At 36.2% G+C, this 21,073-nt stretch overlaps 1 protein-coding gene across 1 annotated transcript in view; it reads left to right on the top strand.

Moving 5' to 3' along the window:
* LOC101737162 (carcinoembryonic antigen-related cell adhesion molecule 1) overlaps positions 1 to 6,357 on the top strand; it is a 47,456-nt gene extending 41,099 nt beyond the window's left edge. Inside the window, exons 6-7 of the mRNA XM_004929394.5 lie at positions 716 to 884; positions 5,242 to 6,357. Of these exons, the coding sequence (XP_004929451.1) occupies positions 716 to 884; positions 5,242 to 5,351 (279 nt within the window). The 3' untranslated portion in view covers positions 5,352 to 6,357. The remainder of the gene's footprint in view (positions 1 to 715; positions 885 to 5,241) is intronic.
* The last annotated feature ends 14,716 nt before the right edge of the window (positions 6,358 to 21,073 follow it).

Genomic DNA, 21,073 nt, shown 5'->3' with positions numbered 1-21,073 from the left:
CAGTGCGACGTCACGCCGCGCGTTTATTCACAAACACTACACAAGCGCAATGCGTGAATGTGTTAAACGCGAGCTACATGGTAGGCGGAGTGGAGGGTGTTAGGTTTTATTTACGTCACGGAATTTCTTGATTCGGTCGTCGCGCTCAAAGCCCACGACAAAACTATGCAATAGTTAAGAAATAAATCTATCTAATGGATTTGAAGATATATATAATTATATATAATTGTATATGTAAGCCGAATGATGTCTCATCTGTTAGGCCACGACGACTTAATACGCTGCAATTTTCTCACGATTCGTTCAAATCATAGGACAAACTGAAAACCCACTAACTCTGTAGCTGTTTACTTATACTAGATGATGACCGAGCTGTGCTGGTTTTTTTTTTGATAACGCTATCTTGTTGTGTCTTTAAAGCGGTTAGTTGCCCTCAATTAAGAAAAATAGTATTATTATTCGCCAATATTGAAAACACGAATAAAACAACACTTTCTGAAAATAAATCGTAGCTAGATCGATTTATCGCCCCCGAAATCCCTTGTATACTATATTTTATGAAAATCGTTCGAGCTGTTTCCGAGATTCAGAATATATAAGTATATATATATATATATATGTATATATATATATATATACAAGAATTGCTCGTTTAAAGGTATAAGATACGTTTTTTTTAACTTGATCATTTATTCCACGTTCCTATTACTAACAGACGATAAACTTCGACTCGACCCGCGGTGGGATATCGTTGGTGACCGAGAAAGGTGTTCATAGTAGCAGCCGACTATTAGTACAAGCTGCCCGCACGACCGACGCAGGCGCGTATCAATGCGCACCAGACAACGCACAGTCAGCTACTGCAAGAGTTCATGTGCTTACGGGTAAGACAACTGTACTTTTTAATACGCTTTTATTAGCTTCAGAGGTTAGTATGTTAGTATGTAGCGGAATCTTTCAACATGATTTTGATTAACTCGAAATTTGGTATACTTATTATGGACTGATGACAATTCAATACAAAAAAAAAATTATAAAAAATAATTAAAAAATTGAAATTCCGCTAAAAAATGAAAAATAAATAATAGTTAAAAAAAACAAGAAAAATTTAATTGTAAAAAAAGCGTGGGGTGCATGGTATCAGTAGTTATAAATATGTTATGAACAGATATGAGTAGAAGGGTTATTTTGATAATCCTGAAAAGCACCCCACGCATTTTTTACAATAAAATCAATTTTTTACACTATTTTTATATCAAATTTATTAAAATTTATTTTCAATTTTTTTGTTGGATTTTCAATAAAAGCGTATTTTGTTAGTTTTTTAAACTATTATTTAGTACACTATTTATGATAAAATTTACTTTGAAGGCAGATGTAATTAGATTAAGGTCATCACTTTTATCAAGCCCCTGTATTTATCGTAATCATATCTACGACTAACTCAGTGGCACAGTAGCCCCCTCTACTAGGGTCGTGTTTCAATTCCTAATTCGGGCAAACATTCGTGTGATGAACAAGTTTGTGTTTGCTCTTTTTCTAAATGTTTAATTTTTTTTATTTGTTGGTTAGACCGTTGGACGAGCTCACGGCCCACCAAGTGTTAAGTGGTTACCGGAGCCCATAGACATCTACAGCGTAAATGCGCCACCCACCTTGAGATATAAAGTTCTAACGTCGCAGTATAGTTACAACGGCTGCCCCACCCTTCAAACCGAAACGCTGCTTCACGGCAGAAATAAGCATTATTACACGGTAGAAATAAATAGTGATTATTATTTACACATTTCCCAGCACCACAACAGATTTCGAATCTGATCTGAAATATGTACAAAATAAAATTGTTTATTTGTTACACAACTCAACTGTTGATTTAATAACTGTAACAATTTTGAGACATAAGTTGTAAGGTCTCAATATATATACCTGACTATATAAACGTTTATAAGTATGTATTTCGGTCTCTGAATTCCTTAGTACAGAGTATCCCAGTTTGTAGCCGGATTATTATCGAATGGTACTTACTACACACATATGAATTCTGCACCTCCACTAAAAACAAACAGTAAACAATTTGAAACTTCTCTTGGTACTTGTTTTAGCAAACATTTAACTTTTGCTTCAAACAACGGATCCGTTTCCAAATAAACCTCGGAACGAAGTCCTAAATTACGCTTTGCTATCAAACCGCGATGTGGCTTCAACAACGTCACGTGTACTTTCGGACGTGTTTATAGATACCGGAACACATGAACGGCTTTGTTTGATGCGAATTAATTTCTTTTTGTTCTTATTTATTGGAACGAAGTTCCTTACGGCAGGCTTGGAGGAGATAGGGATTTTTCTACGCGACCGAAGTGAAAAAAATGTGATAGTAAAACCGTAAGAAAAAGTCCGTGGAATAAAACCGTTAAATGAGACGCGCGCAGGCGCGACAGTCGTATACACAAGCGAGTAGTGTATAATACCTTTCTCTTTCTCCTTCTTTCTTTTCTTTCTTTCTTCTTCTTCTTTCTTACCTGATGTCCCACGACACTACATCTTTTTTATTGTTAAGATGGGTGGACGATATCACGGCCCCCGGTGTTAAGTGGTAACCGGAGAGTATAGATAGAGTGGAGTGGAGAGTATAGATGAAGTCGCCGGGGCCTAAACGATAAGACGTCCGGTGCATTCGTATCTAGCGATACAACGGTGTTCGACTCTCGCAGGCGGGTATCAATTTTTCTAATGAAATATGTACCTACATAACAAAATGTTCATAATTGACTTCTACGGTCAAAACCGAAAAATTATAATTTGCGTAGTTAGTGGTGGTAGGACCTCTTGTGATTCTGCGCGGGTCGGTCGGCACCACCACCCTGCCTATTTCTGCCGTGAAGCAGTAATGCGTTTCGGTTTGAAGGGTGGGGCAGCCGCTGTAACTATACTTGAGACCTTAGAACTTATATCTCAAGCACCCACCTTGAGATATAAGTTCACGTCGTAGATGTCTATGGGCTCCAGTAACCACTTAACACTAGGCTGTGAGCTGGTCCGCCCATCTAAGCAATAAATAAAATAGCTAGTGTAAGAATAGTTTAACTTTCAATAGAGCAGCATATTGTATTAATATTAGATATGAACGTAAACCTAAACAACGAATGAGACAAAATAGGCAATCAACAAATTCAATTAACAATTAGGACGATATTGAAAATTCATTAAACGTTTCACACAAAATAATTCAGATTTGGAACCAATCAATGAAGCTGTTATCCTTAACTGATATTACTGTAACAGTTTCAGAATAGTTCGCTAATAAAACGTATTATTAGTGAACTAATTCAAACTTGTATTATGTTTATTGGTCTTGTATAAATGGAAATAAATTAACTTTGTATTGTTTGTAGGGTAAGCCACACGATCTCGTAACAAAATTGTTTCACTATAGCTAGTTATTAAATCGTGTAACGAATAAACAATTTTATTTTGTACAATTTTCTGCTGGATTTGCTGGAAAATGTGTAAATAATAATCACTATTTATTTCTGCAGTGTTATAATTCTGCTGTGAAGCAATCATGCTTTTTCTTTTGAAGGGTGGGATAGCCGTAACTATCTGGGACCTTAGAACTTATATCTCAAGGTGGGTGGCGCATTTACGTTGTAGATGTCTATGGGCTCCAGTAACCGCTTAACATCAGGTGGGCTGTGAGCTCGTCCACCCATCTAAGCAATAAAAAAAATCACTAGTTTGATGTTAAGCTTATAAATAAGTCAAGCACGTCCTTATATCATGAATAACATATTTTTGCGGAGGTAACATGTGTCATCCAGAAATTATGTTAAATTATGTGGGCTAGACGTACGTCGGGTCAAGCCTAGGGACATTATTGGAATCACAATGAACTGAAGTCTTTTCATATGGTGGGTTCATTTTGAAGAAAATTACGTGATAGTTTTTTTCACATTTTCGTGACAGCACAGTTGATTGGCAGCTCAATATTAGACGCACAATGGCTCTAAACAAATATTTTCTTTTATATGGGTACCAATAATTTCAACCTACACATAATTTAACAAGGATGCTTAATTTTTCTTCTTAGACTAGTGACACACGCATTGTTTTTTTTCTTATTTTGTTACCTATTCGCTATTAGTCTATGGGGCTGTTCTAACTATGCCCAGATGGGTAGATGAGCTCACGGATTCAAACTGAGATAGTTTGCTAACACTAGCCCTAGCAAGAGCAGTGCTTCGCAGAATCTTCTTTAAGTATCAGTTTTTTAGTACCACAGCCGCCACATCTTTCAAACCAGCATTCCAGCGCAATTTTGCTTCGCGACAGAAGAGTGGCACCTATCTATACGAGCTCACTCACAAGATATATCCATACATACTTAAATATATTATATATATTACGCACAGGGCGTCATATCCTTTAGACCATTCTGACTGCTACCGCTATTCGATTCTCGACTCAGCTGTACAAAACAATAGTGTCAGTTAGCTCCTAAATATAAAAGATTATGATATTAATAGAACGAGGCGCTTGTCAATGCCAGCTTGTGAGCAATAGACGGCAATGACAGTCAAATTCATAGTTTAGATGTCACATAACTTCGATTCAAAGTAGCAGAATTTCTTGGTGCAAAAAACTAAGACGATTCAAATGTAGCAATGTTATTTATTATAAAAAACAATCATTATAATGTACTATTATGATGATATTGATTAAGAAAATTTCTTTAATTCTAAAATTATTACGCCCTATGTGCGTTTAAATCTGAATTTTTAAAACCTATGTTTACTTGTGAATTGCAATCTACTTAACGGCAGTCTGGTGTAGTGGTAAGTGCATGGTCACTACACAAGGGGGTCGCGGGTTCGAATCCCGCCAAGGGAAGATATTTGTATGATAAATATAAATGTCTTTTCCAGGGTTATGGATGTATATTAAATATATGTATGTGTATAATAAAAATCTTACATTTATTTCCGTTATCTGGTACCTGTAACACAAGTTCTTTACGAACTTATCACGGGACCAGTTAACGTGGCGTGATTGTTAGTAAATATTTATTATTAATTATTATTATTATACCTTCAACAACTTGAGATCAACTTTATGATTTGCAAAGGTATTGACATTGTTATATTCATTCTAGTCTAAGTTATTAGGTTAAAATAATTAATTAACTATGTATTTTTATTTTTTATTGCCTGACTAACTTTTTGAAAATCTGTTTTTCTTTGTTAGGAGAAAGTCCAGCGGCGATGCAGGGTAGTGCTCACTGGGCGGACAGATTCCGGCTACCAACACTCATCTTCTTTGCAACCATCGTATACCTAACAATATTGATACCTTGAAACAATTTAGAATTAAACTCGACTATGTGCGTGTCAAGCAATTTCCTAATTTACGAACAGAATTAAAAATAAGACGAATTTTGGAATGTGCTTTATGCAATAGAAATTTGTTTTAGGTTTGTAAAAGTTTTTTTTACAGCCCTACATTCGGTCAAACGAGCTCACGGCTCTCCTGGCGTGGTTACAAGAGCCAAGAACATTACAACTTAATTGCCCATTCTGAGATACGAGGTTGAAGTCACAACTTTTTTTTTTATAACAACCTCTTCCTTTCTTTCAAATTAAAAAGCAACGATCTATAATTTTTTTAATGTATGAGCGAAAAAATTTAATTTTTAAGAAATTTGTTGATATTGCGTTGAATTAGTAATCGTGTTGTGTTTCAAAATTTTATGTAAATAAATCGATTTAATTAGATGTGTGACATCGAGACTGTTATTTGTTAATATGTTTAGTTATTTAAAAACTAGTAGCCTAGACTGTTGTAAATTAATTATTACTCTTAATATGCAAAATCAAATTCACGATGAATAAGCGCTATTATTTATCAGGTTCTTTACTTTCGTGTTTGAACACGTTCCCGATATTTCGGCGCTGTTGCAAGTGCCATTATCTCGTGTAAATAGGTAAATAATAGTGTTTATAACATAAATAGGTGCGTAAGTTTAAAAACAATTCGTAAAGATAAATAAAAAAAAACTTCTCTAAAATCTAGTGTTATCTCCATTTAATTTTGATAAAACCGTTTCCTCTTTGTGAAGTTGCTGTAATGATTGTAAATAGTAGCATAAGCAGAGCGAGTTAGGTTTGCGTCTCACAAAGCCTGGGCAAAACCAGTGCCAACGTCGCATAGAGATATCCTTATATCAGGGTAAGTTTGTAAGTTAAGTTAAATTAATGTGAATTCAATCATTCCGTGTGTAATTAACAGTTGTAGTAGAATATTATAGACGTATTATTGACTTTAAAATAAAACGTTGGAATAAATTAAACGAGATTTTTATAATTGCGTTTTGTTGTGATTTTCTTTATTTTTTGTACTTTCGATTGTCTCGTGAAGCCGCTACCTTTATTTCCGGACAGGGAGCGGAACCTCATATGAAGCGTCTACGCCTAGATGGTACACGGGGTATGTGAGACTTGACGATCTGTAGATATTAGTAGCAGATCGTAGACCCAAGGTTGTTTTTAGGGACCTACCACCAAACAACTTCCCTTGCATCCGACGTCCGAGGTCAGAATCCGGGCAGGGTTTGGAGGCTCCCATGGTCAATATGACAACCAGACTCGCGGCGCCACCCCAAGGTCGTTCAACCGACGGCTCGTCGAGGCGATCGTCAACGACCAATGACATAAGCTCCCGCGGCACGGTGGCCCGTCAGGCTATACAAGGCCAGTGGATACACCACTGGGTCAGAATCAGGATTGCAACGCGATACACTGTCGACCGGGTTTCTCTTTCACAGTAGCGATAATGCAGAGCCACGACAGCGACGATGGCAAGGCAGATCGCAGTGAAGCTGCAACCTACCTTAAGACATAGGTCGAAGACTGAATTGTATTATTCAATACCTATCCAGCCTTCAAACCTAAACAAATAACTACCTTATCGATTTTATTACGAGAGTCGTCAGTGAGGAGATCTTTGACTGTTTAGGAAATTTTCTGTTATTATTATTATTATTTTTATTGCTTAGATGTGTGGACGAGCTCACAGCCCACCTGGTGTTAAGTGGTTACTGGAGCCCATAAACATCTACAACGTAAATCCCACCATCCACCTTAAGAATTGAGTTCTAAGGTCTCAGTATAGTTACAACGTCTGCCCACACCCTTCAAACCTAAACGCATTACTGTTTCACGGCAGAAATAGGCAGGGTGGTGGTACCTACCCGAGCGAACTCACAAGAGGTCCTACCACCAGTAAATGTTAATTTTCGTATATTAATTTTGAATAGTGAAGACGGGCAAACGAGATTTAGCTTGAGATTTCATTAAACGATTGTATACGATAAATATAATCGACAAATTTGATTCAACAACATATCAACATCATCTGCAAACCGTCTCAGTTGCGCTGAAATAACAGATATTTGCACGAACCTGAACCCAAGATTTATTTTTTATTTTTTATTGCTTAGATGGTTGGACGAGCTCACAGCCCAATTGGTGTTGAGTTGCTACTGGAGCCCATAGACATCTACAAGGTAAATGCGCCACCCACCTTGAGATATAAGTTCTAAGAGTCTCAGTATAGTTACAACGGCTGTCCCACCCTTCAAACCGAAACGCATTACTGCTTCACGGCAGAAATAGGCAGGGTGGTGGTACCTATCCGCGCGGACTCACAAGAGTTCCTACCACCAGTAATTGCGCAAATTATAATTTTGCGGGTTTGATTTTTATTACACGATGTTATTCCTTCACCGTGGAAGTCAATCGTGAACATTTTTTGAGTACGTATTTCATCAGAAAAATTGGTACCCGCCTGAGATTCGAAGACCGGTGCATCGCTCAACACGAATGCACCGGACGTCTTATCGCTTAGGCCACGACGACTTCAAACTTGATTACTTGACAGCTAACATATTATTATCATCGAAGTCCTGTGTTAATCAAAGGTCTCGTGATATCATTTTATTTCAAGTTATTGCTTCTTCAATGCTAACGTCGTTCATAATTCAAGGTAAGTAAATATTGAAAAAATAATACTGTCCCTCTCTACACAGGAAATAGCCACAAGGCTACATCGCAAATGGCACTAAGCTTTTAGCCTAGTAATGTCGTATGTCACAGATCCTGTTATATGCCTTATGTGAATAAAATAGATTGGCACCTAAGTAGAACATAAATTCTTCTCGCTCAAGTAGTAAACGTTATCTAGTGATGTTTTAGCTTAAATACCACTCAATACCGTCTTATTTGGACCATTGCCGAAACGTAAAACTTTATAGGAAAAATAACGTTTATTTAATCACATAAGATAAATGTGTGTTGGTTTTGTCAATCTGCCATGTTCTGCGGGTATGTTCGCTAACATTAAAGAGGCAGCGAAGCATGTATTTCCATACAAAGACACTTCCTTAAAATGTTTTTGTATGGGTTATTTCTCAACATTCTTCTTTTGCGAGCATGTCAAATACTCGTTTGGGATTAGTCTTTTGTCGAAATTTTTTTTGTGGCAAGAAAAACAACGTTTGTTTCAATTTTATATAATTTTTATGGAGCTATCCATGAGTTTGCCGTTTTCACAATAAGCCGTTTTTTTATTTATGGTATTCCTTCCGTTTATGAGCCCACATCGGTGGGTACCACCACCCTATCTATTACTGCTCTGATGCGATTTAATGGTGGGGCAGCACTGTAAAAAACTAACTAGAGCTAAGTGCTCAAGTTTATTAGTGAGTAAGCTCATTTAAAGTTATTGATGTCTATGGGCTCCGGTGACCACTTAGCACCAGGTTTTTTTAAACAGCTCAAACAATGGTCCTCTCTGGTTCCGACTGGAACTCATTGGTTCCAGATCGGAAAGCCCAGATCGTTCTAAGCAATCGTTCCTTTTAGTAGTCGGTCATATTTATTTAATTTCTGATAATGTGCCCGAAATCATTAAAAATCTGAAGTCATGTGGTTAAGTATTACGATGAGGTTTAGCTTTAGGAGTATGACACATTGGTTTGTATTACTGTACTGGATAACTTTCTCTACTATTACATCTCAAAGAAATATTTTTGCCATTCCCAGGTTCACAAAGATCTCGGATACAGCGCTGTAGCGATCGGTAAATTACTATCAGCTTGGTTTTCGATTTGTAAATGGAGAATCGGACGTGCCTACCAATACTATCCGTTTATTTTAGAAAAAAAATATATTCACTGCTTATTTTCAATTACGTAAGTATTTTACAAGTAAAAGCTTAGCCTAGCTTATTACTGCCACGAAGCAGCCACGCGCTCCGGATAGAGGAAGGATCCTAAAGCATTGTGGTTAAGTATTTTTTTCGGTTTTCGCGATTAGTACACACAATTAAAATGCTCACTGAGCCAGTCACCGGTTCTTCTCAGTGAGTCGCGATTTCGATTCAGTGGTAGATTCTGCAAAACACTGTTCTTACTGGGGCTAATGTTAGCAAATTCTCTTAGGTTGAGCCCGTGAGCTCACCTACTCGTCCGCGCATAACTGTAATAGCCTCTTAGGCTACCAGCGAAAAGGTAGGGGGAAAAATACAATGTTTTTTTTTTGTCATTTTCTATTATTGCGATAGGCGGTAACCACTCGCCATCAGCTGAGCCATACGCTTGTCTGCCTGCTGGGCCCATAAAAAAAACCAATGTTTCGTAAATTTTATTGTGTTTTAGTCTTCGTGATCATTTCGTATCGTGTATTAGTTTTCGTGGTTAAGGACGACTATAATTTGATACAAAACAAAGGAGTAGCCATTGTGTCACTAAATAAATTCAGAGAACGAATGCATAAAAATACATTACTCTTCAACATAATGTACTATAATTTGCAGGTAAGTACAAATGACTCTTAACATAACAATGTCTCACCACCCTTCGTATACCACCCCGCCGCCGTGTACCTGCCTTCGATACTCATTTGTTTTATATCGATAATGGCGTTGCGCCCGCGCAACATGCTCACCGCCCTAGTCACGCTATGTTTTATGACCCAAACTGCACGGACAAAATAATTCTACTATAGTACTAAAACTTAAAGAACACTTTAATTAAAAATGCGAGGTTTGTTTCCGCAAAAGTAATTTTAATCATTAAATTATTGAATCTCTTTTCTTCGACGAGACAAGCCAAAGTTGGTGTATTGAGAGAGTTAGCTCTAATAACCTTGCTTTAGAATTCAATTTGATTAGTGTTTAATTTGTAACTATAATGAAGTTAAACATGAACCGAAACTAAAACAATTTGTGGGTATCTAAGTTACATATAGTATATTACGTAAGGATATACGGTGATAAGGTTCAATTAATTTAAGCCACGGAACAAGCACATATTTGTGTTGTTAATAACAATGCGTTGAAGATTAGTACTAGTATTTTCATAAGAGTGATTTAGTTTTCTTTAAATATTATCTTCGTTGGTAATTCTTCAGCACGACTATTAGTATCAGTTGTTAAATAAAGAAGAAATAAAGTAGAAGAATAAAAAGAAAGTTTTAATACTAATTATTTTTACGCATGAAATGTACTATAATTATCAAGTGAGATTTTTTTTATTTTGTGATCTATTCTACAATACAATTATGAAGATACAAATTATATTGAAGTACACTGTGGAACATTTTGAATACAGGTACCAATTTAAATTTGATTATAATCTAAAAAAATTAACTTCTTTTTATGGATCCTTTTTGTAGTCGATTTCAGTCAATCTAGTTCTCATACCATTAATGCCAAGCTAAAGCTATTTTGAAATGTTGAATGCTAACAGCTATTCTTACGCTATTCGCAATGATAATGCTAATCGCAAAATGAGTTACTGATAGGCTGCCAAGCCTGAACACTCACAAACATGTCTGTCTACACTCAGTATATTTGTCTATTTTATGTCTCGATGAAGAGTTTCCGCTATTTTTAGTACTTTGCACGCAATCGCGAAAATGTCTCGCAATATGCCGGTAATAATTCCATTAGCGAAGTTAACTAAAAACGCTATTGAATATATTATGGTACTAATAACAACGTTTCTACAATTTATTTCCTAAACGAAGTGATTGGAACAATAAAGTCATGTTTTCTAAAATAAATCAGTAACGATTAAAACTACAACATTATAATTTAATATCGCATTTACTTATATATCCCATTATTTGAATAACAAGACCAAGAATAACAAGAAAATAAATATGTTAATAAAGTTTACAAATTTAATGGATTACGATTTAGAACAAAAGCGAATTGAAAACTTTTGATAATTGTGCTTAAATAAACGTTTAAATATTTAAACACGTTTTTTTATGGAACCAATATTTCTTCGCTGCGTTCTACCGTTATTAACACCTTAAAATGGTCAAAACATCAAGATCGTTGTCTCGGAATATTTATTTTGATGACTAAGGAAATTATACATTCTCCGCCCAATTACTGGCCCAAGGCTTTAATCGAAGATTTATGAGTTGGAAAAGACATTTAGCACCCCATCCGCACCCTTTCCTTTGAGAGGAAATTTGGTAGGCATTACACTCTAGCGATAGCTAACGTTGATATTTTATCGTACACGGGGAAATTTGAGTGAAAATTAAATTACGCTCTCACTAACCAGTAACTCTTGTCTTTTCTCTTATAAAATACATAGTGGATAATAGTTAAATTTCATCTAATCCTTTGTACGAAAGATTCTGATGCTCATACGCTTTACGAATCCAAAGTTCTTCTGTCTGAATCGGAATAAAAATAATAGAATTTGTGCTGGTATTTTATTTCATTAAACCCAGTAATAACTAGCTGGGATTACTCTGGGGAAAGCTATGAGGGTCCGTATCCCAATTACGGATCTCTCCGCAGCACGAATACAAAATATCGTTTATACTATTTCAATAAAATTAGATACAAAGTTTATCTGTCCCCAAAATTGTGGACAGCTCGGCGCGCCTTCATTCAGTTATGTGTCCATTTTGTAGCTTATCTTATATTATCCAAGCGTTAAATCGGAGGGTTAAAAGCCGAAATCGGGATCAAATCATTAAATTTAATCTACACTCTAAAGTCTAAACCATTTAAGCTGGCCAGCAGGCGTTAGTCGATAGATTACGCGGGATTAAATCTGAGTGGCGCTAATTAAGTTAGGACCGTCTTCGAAAATTACATTTGAAGAGGTTACGTTCTGGTTTCATGAACATATTATCGATCTTACATATTCTTGATTTTGCAATGTCAAATTTTCTTTTTTTATTGCTTGAACCGGGGAACGTACTCATGTTCTATCTGACGTTAAGCGCTTTTTAGAGCTCATCGACATTTTAAAAGGAAACGATAAAGAGAAGATCTTCCAACGAGACCCAATTAAAAAAAAAATATTTTTTTTTTTGCCAAGTAAGGATTACTTACTGGTAGCTCGGAGGTCTTTCCAGTTTCAGCAGGATGAGAGGGCGAGTAAAGGCTTAGCCAAGAGGGATGGGATTTGCTAATAGCTGCCCGAATGAGACCTAGGCAAGGGCAGCTACTTTGCGAACACATTGATTATCTGAGTGGAATCGCGTCCCGCCGCGAAGTTCCGGGGAGAAACTCAGCCAGCTGATATATAGATTAGGTTGCACGTCGAACTCTATGGCGAGTTCGACAAGTACCGTTGCCAGGGTCCATATTCTTTCCTAGTCGTAGATCTACAGGCGTTTAACAGTAGGGTTAGTGAATCTGATGGATCTGTAAAAAAATCTAGGCCATCGACGGGACCTGGCTCATGCATGAACCGGATTCGGGGAGTAGTCAGCTTCTACAACCTTAACGTCAACAGCGAAAATGATTGAGGTATGGTTTCTGTCTTAGTACCATAGTACAACAGTATCTTCATTCTTCCAATCAAAACGTATTACGATGGTAGACTACTACTGTATGTACGGTGAATGAATTAATATTGAAGTAATTACCAAAATACGCCGAATACCAAAAATCTATTTTCAAGAGAGAGGGGACTTAAATTTTAATAAACGCCAATCACTTATCAATTAATATTCAAAATGTCCTTTTGTACGAACGTATTTGAAATTCTAATGGGTCCTTTGTTTACACAAAGTTATGTCGTTACAAGTTTTATGAATCGTTTAAATATTAAACAGAACGCCTCCGTTATGATAATGTTTTTTTGAGAAACTAGACTTCAATGAAAATTTAATAATTCTTTAAATTAAACAATTTAAATTTTTTATTGCTTAGATGGATGGACGAGCTCACAGCCCACCTGGTGTTAAGTGGTTACTAGAGCCCATGGACATCTACAACGTAAATGCGCCACCCACCTTGAGATATAAGTTCCAAGATCTCAGTATAGTTACAACGGCTGCCCCACCTTTCAAACCGAAACGCTTCACGGCAGACATAGTCAGGGCAGTGGTACCTACCCGCGCGGACTCACAAGAGGTCCTACCACCAGTAAAAGCCACCGCCAGCGATTTGTTAATAACAACAAAAGCAATGGTACCAAAATGTATTGGAATTTAGGTACTGAATTTCATCTATTAGCAACGGCATTATTTTTCACAAACAAAACAGCGTTTATTTCTTTGTTTATGGCGTAACTTGTGTTTAATGCATTATACAGACGTTCACGTCTTTTCCATCAAACTCGGACTTCGCTCGACTACTAAATTCGGTTTATCACCGTCCTTATTAGTTGTAATAAGCCTTGTGGCACTTGAATAGTTTTCAAACATTCTTCCACAGACTCGTAAAACCGTGTCCGCGAATTGGACGATTGACTCGTAATGAATTCTCTTCTGTTAAGGTTTTGAAATGGATATTTGTATTTATTTTTAACCAGAGATCCCGCAGTCGAAAATCGACTATAATTAATTGGAATTGTAAGTTTGTACACTATTATGATTGTATTTTGTACTTCTATAATCACAAATTTCGACAAGACTACACTTTAAAAAATATTAACAAAGACAAACAATATTTAATCTATTCTCAATTTGCCAACAGACGTCAAGAACAAAAGTTTGACAATAAATAGTATGCATGCGCGTGTGCGTCAAATACCTACATAGTATGTAGTGTGTGTAATGTTTTCTTTATTGATTTAATGTATCTTTTATGCATTATTTTAAAAAAATATTAGCATTTTGCACTTCTTCTCTATATTCTCTATAAGTGTGGAAAATTTCATACTCCTCCGTCTGCGCAATTTTCGTAAAAAGGGATACAAAGTTTTTGCTTCACGTATTAATATATAGATAATTCCACAAGAGTTCTTGTGTGGAAGTTAAATAGAGATCAATTAAAACATTGTTATTATCATTCGAGCAATTTGTGGAACGTACCTCATAATCTACTTGTATGTCTAAAACGTCGAACGACTTTTATTACAACGAATTTGGAGCACGATATATTTTTTAAGCATTCAAAAAAAAGACATGAATGCAATTAGGGTTTCCCAAAATTTCATTTGTCAGATATTTCATGGTATTAAATCAGAATGTTCTTTAAAACTAAGTTTTCTAGATTACGTAGTGGCGGTATAAAAGTTATTATACATGCGTTTAATTTTGCTAAATTTACTCAAACGTGAATTCTTAGCGTGCGTATAAAAATATATTGGACTTGTCAGCTGTGTTCGTGTTAAGTCAACCGGCAAATCATGAATGAGATTATTGCCTTCCACGCAACTTCACTTTAAATTAAAAGTTTCATTCATATTTCATTTCATTCTTAGTTTCCGAAAAAGATTATGTCGGAGCTATTCTGATTCACGGAAAATTTAAATAATTTTTTATAGGTAATGTAATGGAGACAACATTTGCCACACCTGATGGGGCATTATAACCATGTTCAGGGATATTAGCTAGCGGCATAACTAGCCCCTGCCTGCCGCCGACAAATCGCTTGAGGTACCTACGACTATCCTTTGGTAAATGAACTCGGGAAAGTTATTGTTAATGAACGCAACTGGAATAAGAATGAATTTTGCTCTCGTGGCGGGTTGTACGATAAAAGGAAAATGCTACGATCACCTCAATCAACCCCCCAAAGTACTTCCCTATGGGAAGTTTATCACTCTATAGACTCAGAGGCTCTTTTGTTAGTTTTTTATTCAAGGAGGTTCGAGAGAAGACCGCAAAGCCATTTTTAAATTCGCGCTTTTCATGAAACTGTTTATTTATTATTTATTCATTTATTAGTTTATTTGTTTATACATTGTGTATTCATAACGGCCGTCTGGTGTAGTGGTAAGTGACATGGTCACTACACAAGGGGCTCGCGGGTTCGAATCCCGCCAAGGGAAGATATTTGTATGATAAATATAAAATGTATTTTCCAGGTTTATGGATGTATGTGCATAATAAAAATCTTACATTTATTTCCGTTATCTGGTACCTGTAACACAAGTTCTTTACGAACTTATAACGGGACCAGTTAACGCGGCGTGATCGTTAGTAAATATATATTTATTTATTTTATTTATTTTTATTTAAAACTGCCTTATAACAACACATAATCTAAAAACTTTAAACCACGGAAACATTGATTGATTCTAAAGAAATATTTGTTAGGCTATTTCAAATTATACATTTCAAAGTTTACCGCAAGCAATTAAGAACATACTCGTACACTACAATTTGTAGTTCTATCAATAACTACAGAATACCACTTAAATATGGACTACCAATAAATCATACAGATTCCAAGTCTTGGGTCAGGATAACTCCCTCACGTGGACGTTGATAACGGTCTAACACAAATACTAAAGTTTCCACGCCCGGTCTTGATTACGTATGCAATGCAGTGATCCTATGGGACTTGTAAGGCTATGATACAGTAAGGCAGTTTAATCAAATTAAGACAAAGGCTGCTTCATAGATTTTGTTCGACCGAATTTTAATATTGTAATTACGATAAAATAGCTATGGTTTTGTCTGTTAGCCGTAACGGGCTCGCTTTGGAAAAAGTAGATCATAAATTGTAGGGCTTTAAGAGGAGTAGGGTAGACCCGTGTCCGGTTACAGTGTGGTCTCTCCTATCTCGTTAGGGCTTAGTCCTGGGCAGGACTCAGACTATCTGTGGAAAGAATAAGAAATTCGTTTAATGTCTAGAGTTAGCTGTCCCACATATCCCGAAAACCGAAACGAGGCCAGGATCTCGAATGAAATTCGGCACTTAGCCAAAAAAGACTTTGAAAAGTAGTACAGCGAAGTCATCTAGATATCTACAAAGCGTAGAAGGATTCTGTATGATGCTTAAAGGTGATTTGCCACTTAGCTTTGTCGGCGATTATGTGTCAAAGAAAGCATTATAATATATTCTACGAAAAAAAAAGATTCCAAAAAATCTGATAACACCGCAAAATAAAACCTTTTTGAATGGCTCTTGTAACATCACTCAATACTTATAAAACATAACTACATACATACATTCGAGTATAGTTCAAGGACGGAAAAAGACAGCGATAATGGGAACAAAAGTGTGAACCCTCGATGGTGAATGAATTTTTTATTTGTGAGACGGGGCAACCTTTGTCTTACTTGTGTCACGGTAAGACTTTTTACAAGTGTTTTTACCTACACGCTTACTCATATGTTTGTTTGGGTAAAATTATATATCTAGTTATTGTACTGGATAGTTGGCCGAACTCATGACTAACTAATACGTAGTTAATTCGTTACAAGAACCTGTGTTCAACAAGAACTTCGCAACCCTAATTCCAATTGTATTGTATTTATATCGGCTATCATTGAGGAGGGACTTGAAATTTCTCATATACGTCTTAAACGAACAACTGCAAAATGAAAATGAGAGGAAACTGCAGAAGGAATATAATGTAAATTTGTACCTAAATAAAAATTGTGTCATTATATTTTTATTATTTTTGTACTGTACTTCATTATATGATGTGCAAAAGGAAATTCGTTCACAGGCTGACAATCCTAACATGAGATTCCGATCTCATTGCCTTGTAGCTAATCTATCCTAATTAGAGCCCTTTGAGTTACACGCCTTTAATATTCATGCAATGAAATTAAACTGATTGCTTAAATATACATTCAGTATGCGTCTGACGTTTATAGCTCTGATAGTGTCTCATCGAATTACTGCTTAATGTGCTTAACAGTATATTTGGGTAGTTAATGTTTAGGTTTGTAATTTCAAAACTGATCTTTATTGCAATTAAGACTATAGACGGGATAAGAGTTTGATATACTTTTGGGAACGAAGTTCCTTATAAGACGATGCGGAGGGGTACCCTGACCGGGGAAAAACGTCCGTAACGTAAGATTTTTAATATTTATGTATAGTATTAGTATTATGGCTATACAGTGTCTAATGTGTAGCTGTTTCTTTGTATATTATTATTATTATACATATATTTTTTATAAATCATTGTGAATAAAATAAAGTTGATAACTTTGTAAAGTAGTTTTTTTATTTATCAATAAAAAAATCATAATAAAAAAAATATAGGTACCCGAATGATTATTTTCTTTATACCTCGAATAGAACATAAAATTAATATTTTTATAATAAGGAACTTCGTTCCTATCCGGTGTCCCACGACACCACACATCTTTTTTTATTTCTTTCGATTTCAAGTTCGGCACGATTTTCATTGCAATTAATGGATTCGATGGATAAATACTTATATATAGCTAAAGCTAAAACCCCTGAGAACTGCTTAAAGGCAGATGAATCGTGAACGAATGGATAACCTGGAAGTTTTAGTGGCTGGACAGGATTCAGAAGGTATCCTGAATTGGCACGCCTGGTAACGCATAATTGTTTGATGTTGTCAACAAAAAAGAAATAAAAACATGCACCAATCATCTCTCGCTTCCTGGTTTTCAAAACAGTGTCAATAACAGAGAGGTTCAAATAATACAATAGTTTGCCCTACTTTATTAGTACACACGAGGAAATGTCCTCAGCTAAGCTAATCTCGAGGGAGAACCCAGACAAATATTAGATGTCACCGTAGGCATTACCTTCGATTAAGTTATCTCTGTGTTTCGTATATATAATATCAACCTATGTTCTAACTCATTGCAGATACTGGCATTTATTAGTATTTTTTGTGTAACTGAAATATGGTTTTGTGATTTTAGAGATGAAATTAAGATACTTTCTTCAATAAGTCGATTTTTCCGTAATGTTAAGAAAACATCCTTAATATTTGAGATGATCTCCATTTTACTGGTGGTAGGACCTCTTGTGAGTCTACGCGGGTAGGTACCACCGCCCTGCCTATTTCTGCCGTGAAGCAGTATGCGTTTCGGTCTGAGGGGTAGGGCAGCCGTTGTAACTATACTGAGATCTTAGAACTTATATCTCAAGGTGGGTGGTGCATTTACGTTTGGCTCCAGTAACCACTTAATACCAGGTGGGCTGTGAGCTCGTCTAACACATCTAAACAATAAAAAATAATTAAAAAACTTGTTTCTACTATCATGGCGCCCGTCACTGGAGTAAATTTCGTTAATACTACATAGAACTGTGCTATGCGTAGTCACCACAGCTCATTCTCAGTAATTTTTTTTCCACGAACTACTCCGGCTTGTGAATTAATTTCCCTCCACGGTGCTTCCAGCTATAAAACGGGGTGTCTACAAGAGCAATAAAAAATAGATGACAGCAAAAACAATAGTCGTTAGTTTGGTGTGTTTAGTCTAGGCAAGCTATAAAACGATTATTAGAGCAGTCAAAGTATATAAAAAACAACAACACAACATTAAGTATGTACCCAATACATATTGGTATTATTTATTAATCTTAAAATCAGAGAGAGAGAGAGAGAGAGAGAGAATACATAGTCAGGTCATAAATTCTGTCACATGTTTAATGTAAAATAATTGAAACAAGTTTATTCATTATGTAACCATTCATATACCAAAATGAACTTAATAAAACATAGATTCTTATGACACTAAAGTTTATTCAAAATGACCTCCGTGATTTTGAATACAGGCCTTCAATCTGCGCGGCCAGTCGTCTATCGCAGCACGAACGAGGTCCATGTCAATATCGGCGGCTGCCTTAATCAAGGATGTCTTGAATGACTCCAAATTGGGATGAGGCTTTGAGCACGCCTTTTCCTCCAAGTGTTTCCATATCTTGTAATCTAACGGATTCAAATCTGGACTGGAGGAGGGCCAGTCTTCGTGCCGGATGAAGTCGATTTCACGCGCCGCCAGCCAGTCTTGTGTGCTCTTCGCTCTATGAACTGGCGCCGAATCTTGTTGGAATACCCAGTGCCTGTTATTGAACATGGTATGAGAAGCAGGTACCACAAGGTTCGTCAGAACTGTATTTTGATACACAACTGCATTCGTTTTTACACCTTTCTCACAAAAATGTACCTCTGTTAAGCCCCAATAAGAAACTCCCAACCATACCATGAGCGAGGATGGAAAATGACCTCGTTGGACACGCGGAATACGGTTGCTCGCTTCTTCATTACTGTGTGCGTACACCTTATCATTTTTTTTGTTGTAGCTATCTTCTACGGTAAAAATTTTTTCATCCGAAAAAAGAATTTCCCGATATTTTTTTCCCGCGTACCGCTTCAACAAAGCGCGGCATCTCTTCAGTCTCAGGTCCATTAGACGAGCATTCAAACGATTTCCTGTTTTTTTTTGATATGCCCGAAGCCCTAAGTCTTCATTTAACACCCTTTTCACCGTGGTTCTGCTTAACCCCATCTGAAGGGCCAACAGTTTCTGCTTACGTTTGGGATTTCTTTGAATTCGCGCCTTCACAGCTTTTATCACTGCTGGAATCCTAACAGACCGAGGGCGACCACTTCTTGACCTGTCATCTACACTAGAGTCTTCATTGTATCGTTTGATGGTACGATAAACGAATCTTTTGGTTATATTCAAATTTTTCAGTATGTTAAAAATTTGAATTGGCGCGTAACCGCAACGATGCACCGCAATAACTGCAACACGGTCTTCTTTAAGCGTCCACTCCATATTTAAAAATGAGTAAAATTCTAAATGTATACTATTTTTATTTTCATGAACAATTCGAAATTCGGGTTCAATAAACTTTTTTGTGGCCAGCATTCTAAAAGAAAAGTTTTTACTGTGTGAAAATACTTATGACCTGACTAGGTATATTTTATTGCACACCAAAACACAATTACCACTATAAAACAGTCAACAGCCAGATATAATTGGACCATGGAGGCTCTTATTGTTAAAAGTAATCTCTTTCAAGCAAAACTACCGAAATTCTAAAAGAGATACAGCAGGTATGCTGCGACGTACTATTTCTAACAATATTAGAGTGATCTATCAAAGTAGACAGAGCCTTTACACACATCATTGAAAAATGAATAATAAAACACAAATGCAATAAAAATTAATCTACAATATACGTATAATATGTATTTAGCTTAAGAACTATGGCATGTGTCAGCGTAATTAAAAGAAAAGGTTTGTCTTCACGAGCTATTGAAATCACACGTAGAGGGGTACAACAAAAAAGGTCAACGTAGGCACATTTCTTTACGAAATTTAGCGTATATCCGCCCCCGCCGAACATTCAACGAGCTGCTAATTTGCTTGATTATTATCCAACTAAATAATGCGTGTCGAGGGACTAATTTCCAGGGGTTGGGCAATAGCCAAGCGTTACGCTCAGCTTTGTTTAGCGGTGTTTTATTAGAGGGAAGTAAATTGAAAACCGGCCATGACACGCTAGAGCTATCACGAATATTCATTAGCATTTAAATTTTGTAATTTTACAACGGATCGTTAGTGTCGTGCTTTAGGTCATAACTGACAATTTCGGGCTTAAAACGGGCTTTGTTGTAAGCGGTTTTGAGATTTTATTTGTTCCCATTTTGTTTGTCATTTTTAGTATTGTATTAAGTAATTTCCTGTCGAAACAAATTATATGAATACCAGATTCGTTCTGAATTCAATGTAACAGTATAAAGTATATTAATACTGAATGTTTTCGAGTTCCATTGTACAAATATAGAAGAAAACAAAAGCATAGATATTAATATATAGAAAACAGTATCGACACGTAGAATTTTTTGGTAGTGAAC

The sequence above is a fragment of the Bombyx mori genome, chromosome 12 (assembly GCF_030269925.1).
Source record: "Bombyx mori chromosome 12, ASM3026992v2".
NCBI classification, from domain to species: Eukaryota; Metazoa; Arthropoda; class Insecta; order Lepidoptera; family Bombycidae; genus Bombyx; species Bombyx mori.
Note: the sequence above shows the minus strand (reverse complement) of the source record. Positions and strands in the feature narration are given on the sequence as shown.